Genomic DNA, 9,681 nt, shown 5'->3' with positions numbered 1-9,681 from the left:
GAAATGATGAACAAATAATTGAAAACTTTATTTCTACAACTAGGAATTACAAAATATGAGGAATTGAAATAAATGTAGCACGATAGATCCTAACTTTCTACTAAATAACACTTGATTTGGAAAATATAATTTATTACTAAACTCATCTCCAGTCTTAAAGTTACAGGTAAAATAAATAAAAAATATATATTCTCAGTTAAAAACTTATGAAATCTTGTTGTCAAGGAGTATGGAAATATGGAAAGTTAGGTAAAGCAAAACCACTGATCAACTTATTAAAATGGAATAAAGATCTTTATTTTCCAAAATCCCACAGGTATTGTTGCTGCCTAGAAATAGAAGAACCAGTATGAGTGTCAACGAATTAGAAATATCAACAAATTTAAGGGTTTTGGTTTTTGGAGAGGTGTTCAATAAAACGTCGAAACTTTTATTACCAGTTTTATTAGGGTTTTAATACAAAAAAAATCTCCAAACATTAAACACAGAACGGTAATGATGTTTCCTTCTAATTCTTTTATATGTATAATAACCTTTCCAGAAGCCAACTAAACCCCTGTGGAGACGACAGTACTGCTCGGAGGCGAGAAGAAACCGACCAAACTTGAACTCCCTAAGAGGGAAAATAGGGTGCTCCGCAGCCCCCATGCAGGAGCGCGTCTCCTTAATTATAAATACTAATTATCTAATATAATTTAAACTAAAAACTAGACAAATACAATTATAGGGTTAACCAATTAAAGAAGGAGGGAGAAACGACAAATATGTATATATGTATATAAAATTGACACACTCAAAAAGTTTATTTATTTAGATAGGCAGCACTGCGCTTGAACACGGCGCTAGCCTAAAGAGACGAATTGGCGCACAATATTCGCATTAAGTCGCAGTCTGAGCACGGGCAGCTAATACTCACACCAAAAGAAACTCTAGGCAACGTCGGATCACAGCAACACCGCATTTATATCAGGTCGGCCACATTCATTGGCATTTCGTCAATTTTTGTATTATAAAACTGCTCAATGTCCTTGAGCGTACGTTTGTCTTCTTCTGTAACGAAGTTGATGGCCACGCCCTTACGACCGAAACGTCCGCCACGACCAATCCTGCAAACCACAAAATAATCAAAACACGGAAACTAAAAACTGTACAATAACTAAACAATCACCAGTTTACTAAATTACTTTTTTTTTATATTGTTACTGTTAGTGATCGTTTGGTCCAACCAACCAGAATAAAGTTAAAACTACTTATTGAAAAATATTTCTTCAAACATCCAAAACAAATTTTGATTAATGAAATTAAGACAAAATTTTCGAGTGGTTGCAATTGTTGAAAAACAATATTCAATTTACATTCACTCAAAATTTCTATTTTGTAACTGGTCATATGTGACTATATTTCCAAAAACCAGGAGTCAGATGACCAACTTTTGTTAGTCATGAATACTATTTTTGGGAATTCTCCATCATGTACCTCTTTTCTAAGTAAGTAGTTTTGAAATATTACTCATCAATTAAAACGAAACATGTTCACTAATCCAATAAAATAAAATAAAAAGCCTCTAAAGCAATAATAATTAAACCACACAATTTCAAATTGCACTTTTCGATGGTAATATAGATTTCATCGTATCATTCCAAAAATATTGCGTATTTATGCTGCCGGTGTAAGATTTAAAAGTATTCGGTTTGAAATTACATTTTTTTTATCAAAAAATTGCAAAATTTCAGTACTGATCATAAAAAAATGGTAGGAGATATTGAAGAAATGAGTCTGAAACCAACTTCTGGAGACTGACTCTATAAGAAAATGTCTTTCGTTAACTTTCGAAAACTGTCGAAAACTGGCCGAAAGTTTAGTGGGGGAGGGGAATTGAAAAATTTCGTTTTTGAAAAAATGTCCAAAAAATTCAGGGGTATAGATTCTCAAAACATGACGTATTTATGTTCCCGATTCAAGATCTAAAAATATAGTAATGTTGGAATGGAAAAATGGTGGGAGCTGTCAAAGAAATAAGTCCAAAACCAACTTCTGGGGGTCAAATTTGATAAGAAAATGTAATTTTAGCTAACTTTCGAAAACTGTCGAACATTGGCCGACAATTTAATTAAATTTTGCTTTTGAAAATGTTACCAAAAAAATCTCAAAAAATTCTGGGTTATAGATTTCGTCGTGCTGATTCCCAAAAACATAGCGTGTTTATGCTTCCGGTTCAAGATTTAAAAATAATCAGTTTGATTTTTTTTATCCAAAAAAATTGGAATGTTTTCAGAAGTAAGTTCGAAACTAAGTTCTGGAGATGGAAATCTATTAGATTAGTCTAGCTTAAATTTCGAAAATTGGTCGAATTTTTGCAAAATTAAAAAATTTTGCTTTTGGAAGTTGCCAAAAATTTTTTTTTTTTTTAATTTTGAAATCTAGATTTCGTCCTGCTAATTCCCAAAACATGACGCGTTTATGCTCCCACTTCAAGATTTAAAATTATTTGATTTGATTTTTTTTTAATCCAAAAAATTGCGGGCGGTTCTGGAAAAATGGTGGGGGCTATCGAAAAATGAGTCCTAAACCGACTTCTGGAAGTCGAAAACTATAGAAAAACGTCTCTCGTCAACTTCGAAAATTGGCAGAAATTTTCAAAATTAAAAAAATTTGCTTTTGGAAAAATTGTCAAAAAAATTCCCAAAAAATGCTGATATAAAAATTTCGTGGTGCTAATTCCAGAAACATGGCGTGTCTATGCTTGCGGTTCAAAATTTAAAAATATTCGGTTTTGTTTTCAGTGGGCGGTCCTGGAAAAATGGTGAGTGCTATCGAAGAAATGGGTCCAAAACTAACTTCTGGAGGTCAAAATTGATAAGAAAATGTCTTTTTAGTAAACTTTCGAAAATTGGCCGAAAATTTAATTGGGGGAGGCTGATTGAAAAATCTTGCTTTTCAAAATGTTGCCAAAAAAAATCCCAAAAAATTCTAGGTCATAGATTTCGCGGCACTGATTTCAAAAACATGGTGTGTTTATGCTCCCGGTTCGAGATTTAAAAATAATCGGTTTGATTTTTTTTATACAAAAAATTGCAATGTTTTCAGAAATAAGTCCGAAACCAACTTCTAAAGATCGAAATCTTAGAAAATGTCCAGCTAAACTTCCAAAATTGGGCGAATTTTTGCAAAATTTAAAAATGTTGCTTTTGGAAGTTGCCAACAAAATTGCTAAAAAATTCTGAGATCTAGATTTCGTGTGCTAATTCCCAAAACATGGCGCGTTTATAGTCCCAGTTCAAGATTTAAAAATATTTGGTTTGATTTTTTTTATCCAAAAAATGCAATGTTTTCAGTAGGCGGTTCTGGAAAAATGGTGGGGGCCATCGAAAAATGAGTTCAAAATGAGTCTAAAACCAACTTCTGGAGGACGAAAACTATAGGAAAACGTCTTTCGCTAAACTTCGAAAATTGGCAGAAATTTTCAAAATTCAAAAATTTTACTTTTGGAAAAAGTGAAAAAAAATTCCAAAAAAATTCTGATACATAAATTTCGTCGTGCATTTCCAGAAACATGCGTGTTTATGCTTCCGGTTTAAAATTTTAAAATATTCGATTTGATTTTTTTTTAATCCCAAAAATTGTAATATTTTCGGTTAGGAATTCTGGAAAATGGTGGGAGCTGTCGAAGAAATAAGTCCGAAACTAAGCCTCTGGAGGTCGAAATCTACCAAACAAAGTTTTTAGCTAATCAAATATCAGCCGAATTTTTCAAAATTCAAAAATTTTGCTTTTGGAAAAGTTACCAAAGAAATGCCCACAAAAATCTGGGATATAACTGATTCCAAAAACACGGTGTGGTTATGTTTCCCATACAAGATTTAAAAATATTCGGTTTGAAAATATTTTTTCGCAAAAAATATTAAAAGACGTAATCAACCTTATTTGAAAAATAAATATATACTACAAGCCTGAAAGCAATACCGAATTTCAACGCATGGTTTTTTATTTTTTGGAATGACATCAATAGATAAAACAAAATTTAGTAAAAATTGTGAAACCTGTGTTTGTAGGTTAATAGGAATGGACAAAGTACACTTAAATTTTCAAAGTACTTAATCCACTCAAATTTCTGATAAATTTTCTAAGATAGCAATGGGGAACCCAGATTTTCGTACTCTGAGAATTGTAAAACACCGACAAAACGTGAACGGTGGAGATTATCCTCAAGTTCAACTATTCACCGGAAAATTGGGGAATTTAGTGAAAAAATTAATCTAAACATTAGAGGCGTAAAAATTGCCTATTACAGCAAAGGCAGTGAATATTATAGTTTTTGCATGATGCACCATAGAGATCAGTCATTCATAAATAAGTACTGCTAAGAAGTAACTGTTAAACGAAGTCATTTATCTGTAACTTAATTATTTAAATCCATTCTGTGGAAAGTTGCCGCGGCTGACGAAGGTAACGGCACACCTACACCAAGAGAATGGTGCTATATACTTTTAAAATTAAGGGTGGTTGGGTCCTTGCGTGGTTAGATTTGTAAGTGCTCCGAAGAAAAATAAATCTACGAAAAACTGTGGCATAGTTTTAAGACACTTTTACCTTTGGCATGCTCGCAACAGCATTTTTCAAAGTATTAAAAAATTTAATTATTATTAATTATTAAAAGTATAATCGTGGAATAAATTCTCTTTTACAACTGTTCTCGACTTTTATTTTAGGACAGCAACTGCATCAACTGGAGTTGAAATTCTTTTTTCAAAACGCAATCACTCTGAATCACGTCTGACATTATAATTGAACCGACGGACGGCGGTAATAATTAATCTGTACATTTAAAATACATAGTTAAATATCTCTTAAATTTTTAAAGAGGATTACAAAAACAAATGTCAAACCCACGTGTACACATTACTTATTTAAAAGTAGTTTCGACCTAACAGGCACGTCCTTATAAAATCAAAATTCTGTAAATAAATATCTGATGATACTTGAAAAATGTACGTAAAGGTCACTTTAATTTAAACGAGTTGCAAACAAAACGTTTATCACAAAATTTACAAAGTGTAAATGCTACTGAAGTTTTGTTTTCGTTCCTCAACCGCTTTTTCCTTATATGTGTACTCAAACAGAGCAAACAGCCGTATCAGATACGACAGTCCCAAATCAAACATTTCGTAAAAGATAAGCACTCTGATCTGACTCATACTTCGAATCTGTCGCTGAATTGATTTTCGCGTGATTTCAAACTGCTAACGCCAGAATGTGTACTTTTTATTTCCTGTATGTATCCCACATTATTTCAATTTAATCCGGATATATGAACTAACGCAAGTGTTTTTTTTTAATTTAATTGAAAATGTAATCAATTTAACCGAATTTTATAAATTGTCATGAATTACTTCTTGAAAATCAACATACGTAATTTTTTATTAATAAATTAAATTAGAATTACGTCACCAAGGGTTCAAATTTCCGTTCACATGCAGAAGAAAAATTCCATTGCATCAAAAACAATCCCAACGAAACAAAGAATAGTCAAGTTCCAGCAATGACGTCATTTATCATTTATATTAAGCATCTTCCGATGACGGTCACTGACTGAGCAATCATGAATAAACAAATGAGATATTTATGCTAATTATAAAACTATTGAACTGATCTCAAAACGAGTTAAAATTCGAAGTATGTCTTGAGATAAATTCACTTTCTATTTAGTTAGAATAATTACTGTTGGGGTTTTTCAAATCTGCACCCATTAAAGACCGTTCAAGATAAAAGTAGAGATAGCATTCATAAATCATTACGTAAATAATCCATATTAACAAATCTGACAAATCTATTGTCGCTAACGCAAAACTATAAAAATTAGGACAAGCTTAAAAATGAACAAATGTAAAAATACCATACCTATGAATGTAGTTTTCCCTGTTTGAAGGCAAATCGTAATTAATAACTAATGAAACTTGTTGAACGTCTATCCCTCTAGCAAGCAGATCCGTCGTGATTAAAACCCTAGATGATCCTGTCCTAAACTGACGCATAATAACGTCACGTTCTCTTTGTTCCATATCACCATGCATAGCTGACACCGTGAAGTCTCTTTTGTGCATGTTTTCAGTAAGCCAATCTACCTTGCGGCGGGTATTGCAAAAGATTACAGCTTGAGTAATGGACAATGTATCATACAAATCGCACAGCGTTTCCAACTTCCAATCCTCTCTCTCCACATACACGAAGAATTGTTTGATACCTTCTAGTGTTAATTCCTCTTTTTTTACGAGGATACGTACGGGACTACGCATAAACGACTTCGTTACGTCCAACACGTCGGCAGGCATCGTAGCCGATAGAAGGATAACCTGCACAGAAAAATAAAAAACTAAAACTTGCCCCAAACCGGAAATTTGAAGCAAACATTTAAAAATATTTAGCTTGTTATAGCCCATTGTTAAAGAATTTGTTAAACGTCGGATTTAAATATCAAGGACGCGACGAGTTTGTAACATTAATAACTGTGCCAGGCCAAGTTCACGGCAAAAAATTTTTACTGCACTTAAAAAATTGGTGTTTCATTACACAATTTTTAATTAAGATTTTTTCACTAGACGTACTTGTAAAATTCAACCTGTCCAGCTATTTATTTTTATATTTATATAAAGTACATTCATTTTACTCGTGAATGATTTCTAACAATAGAACAATCCTCATATCAATGAAGTCCTATACATTTGCTGGCCTTTTAACAATTTTTATGGGCGGTAAATATTAAATATGACCCACAAAAGTGACCAAATGGGATAATGTATTTATAATAACTGGGCATTACATAAAAAAGAAAGAATAGCGAGTCATAGTATAAACTGAAGGCGCAAAAATGAAAACAAGAAACCACGACGGCTAGTAAAAATTTAAAGAACACAGTGAAGACTTGCACAATTTAATCACTTATTTGAATTTTAACTTTCCTTTCAATCGCTATTTCAATTTTAATTACAATTTTTGTATCAAAAGCAGTATGAAATAACATACAAAATTAGATTATTCAGTTATCAATAATTCTCTTGATATATAATTTACAATTATACTGAAGTATTTACTCAGAATTTAATCTTTGCAAAATTATAACTGGGTTATTCCCCAGCAAATACTGATAATGAATTTTAGAAATTGGTAGCCTACAAATATGCATAAGTACTCAATAAATGGTAACTTTTGAGATAAGATTATGCTTCCTACTAATTTATCCACACGTGGAACGGGAAATTTCATTTTCCCATTTATTATCTTATTCTCTCACTGTGAACGTTTTGTGTTCACTGATGCCATACAAATGTTAATAGCATGCAAAAACCCTAATTTGCGACTTGCGTAATTCCCCAGACATAAAACGTTACATTACCTGCACATCAGAGTTGAGCATTCTGAAGACATCGTGAATCTGATCCTTGAAACCACGAGACAACATCTCGTCGGCTTCATCCAAAACAAACATCTTAATATAGTTGGCCCGCAGCGACCTCCTATTGATCATATCGTAAACCCTCCCCGGAGTGCCCACGACGACATGAACACCAGCCTCGAGCTTCCTCATGTCTTCCCTCACGTTAGTGCCTCCAATGCAAGCGTGACATTGCGCATTCATAAAGTCACCAAGAGCAATGACAACTTTCTGAATTTGTTGCGCTAATTCACGTGTAGGAGCTAAAATCAAAGCCTGGCATTCCCTAAGAGTAGTGTCTATCTGTTGGAGGATTGATATCGAAAAGGTGGCCGTTTTGCCCGTTCCGGATTGCGCCTGCGCAATTACATCGTGGCCCTTCACACAGGGTATAATGGCCCTCTGCTGGATAGCCGAAGGCTTCTCAAAACCGTAGGCGTAAATGCCCCGAAGCAGCTCCTCCTTCAGGTTCATGTCGTCGAAGTTGTCTACGACCTCCTCCCAGTTGGACTCGATCACACCGTCGGGGTCCATGCCCGGGGGACCGTCGTACGCCTGAGATTCCTTCTCGGAAGCGGGACCGTTTTTGTCCCATTCTTCTGTTCTAAAAGCAGCAGAGATTTAGTGAGCAACCTTGGTCGCAGGTGACTAAACGCATGCCGCGTAACATATGTCGGGCAACGGCGGGCGGGCGCAGCGCTCTCGGGGGCGGCAGCGCGGCCCCAATTACATAATCCACATGGTGCCTTCACGTGGAGCCGGGGACGGCGGCGGCGGCGCTGCGGCGGCCGTCGTCCGCGCGCGGCTGAATCTATTTTTGGGCCGGGTTTGGCCGCGTCACGCCATTTTCTGCGGCAGGGCCGGACAGCCGCAATATTTAAAAATTGCTGAACATGTCCATGCGCCATGTTGGCATGAGGCAGTCGAGTTCACGCCGAAAAATTCCACGAAAAGTGGACAAAGTACACGCCTTGTGGCCGTCCCGACGCCACCAATTTGCCAAACAGAGTCACGGCGACGTCGTGAGTTACATTTTGACATAAAACACGACTTAATTATTGTCAAAAAAACAAAACTTACCTTCTTTCGTTCACTGACATGATTCACTCGCGTTGAGTTAAACGGAAAGACTTCCACTGCTAGATGCAAGGTGTTATATTCCTACGCCAAGGTAATTCCTTACCCTGAATGTGCCAATGTTTCTTGCTAAGGCCCTTTTCCCAAATGAGACCGTTGAGGTGGTGATTATTGTTTAAGTACTGTCTTCAGTAGTTCGGTGGCAGTCAAAATACCGACGAAAGTCTGCTGAATGAGCTCGTGTAATTTTTTGTCGCGGACAAATATGGTCGTTGTACCGTTCTCCCACGTCGGAAGTTGCCCTCACTGTCAAATCGCAGCGCGAAAATTTAAAGATCTCTTGACAAATTCACTGCGAATTTTGTCATTTTAATGTTCGAATTCCGATGTGACAACAAATGTGAAAGACAAACGAACGACATATTTTTATAAGCAAAAATTACTACTAATGGCATAGACGTACGTACGTCAAATAAAACTGCCAACATTTGCTTACGCTTTATAACAAAATGCCAGAACGTCACCAACATTGAATTTCATTAGAATCGTTCAGCTGCGAATAAACCAAAATTCATGAACATCCGTGTTTTTTATGCATTACTCGATACGTTAAAAATCAATGTTAAATTTTCTCACTTGATATTGGCGTGCAGTATGTCAAATATTTGTTTTACGCTGGAGAAAAAGTTTCATCAAAAGCAATAAATATAGTGCATTTTCAAATTTAATTAGTCAAAAATATAATGCATTCTTAAAAATTAAAAATTCACACGTGTAATAACACCTCATTTATGGAAAACATAAATTTATTCATCTTTCCTGAGATTTAATTAACAACAAACACATTCATTACACTTAAAATAGGTAGTACAATTAATAAAATAAGACATACATACAGCTTAATACACAGAAAACACAATGATTATTGATTACACTCTGTTTTATAATTTCTATTACATTTATTACATGATATGGTTTCATTTAACTTAACAATATATTATACAGAGTAGTGGACTTAACAAGGGACCAAAGTGGCATTTCTCCGACGGGGTCTCACCTAACACGGACCCCTTCTGTGTTATATTATAAAGAGCTAAAAGGTACTATTTAATAAATTAAGAACCCCTGACTTAAACTACCAGTCAGATTCCCGAGTTTAAATCCACCAACAACTG

At 34.9% G+C, this 9,681-nt stretch overlaps 1 protein-coding gene across 1 annotated transcript; it reads right to left on the bottom strand.

Annotated features, from left to right (window-relative positions):
- Positions 1 to 267: 267 nt before the first annotated feature.
- On the bottom strand, positions 268 to 8,740 carry LOC135130710 (eukaryotic initiation factor 4A-I-like). Its single transcript, XM_064058153.1, has 5 exons — positions 8,510 to 8,740; positions 7,391 to 8,033; positions 5,899 to 6,350; positions 917 to 1,106; positions 268 to 329 (listed from the first exon to the last, which is right to left on the bottom strand). Exons 1-4 carry the CDS (start codon positions 8,527 to 8,529, stop codon positions 962 to 964), a joined length of 1,260 nt encoding a protein of 419 aa, XP_063914223.1. The 5' UTR covers positions 8,530 to 8,740; the 3' UTR covers positions 268 to 329; positions 917 to 961.
- Positions 8,741 to 9,681: the final 941 nt, after the last annotated feature.

This window comes from Zophobas morio, unplaced genomic scaffold (genome assembly GCF_036711695.1).
Source record: "Zophobas morio isolate AGI-343-1 ecotype UQ-CSIRO unplaced genomic scaffold, CSIRO_AGI_Zmor_V1 ptg000017l, whole genome shotgun sequence".
In the NCBI taxonomy this organism is placed as follows: Eukaryota; Metazoa; Arthropoda; class Insecta; order Coleoptera; family Tenebrionidae; genus Zophobas; species Zophobas morio.
This window is presented reverse-complemented; position numbering and strand designations above follow the sequence as displayed.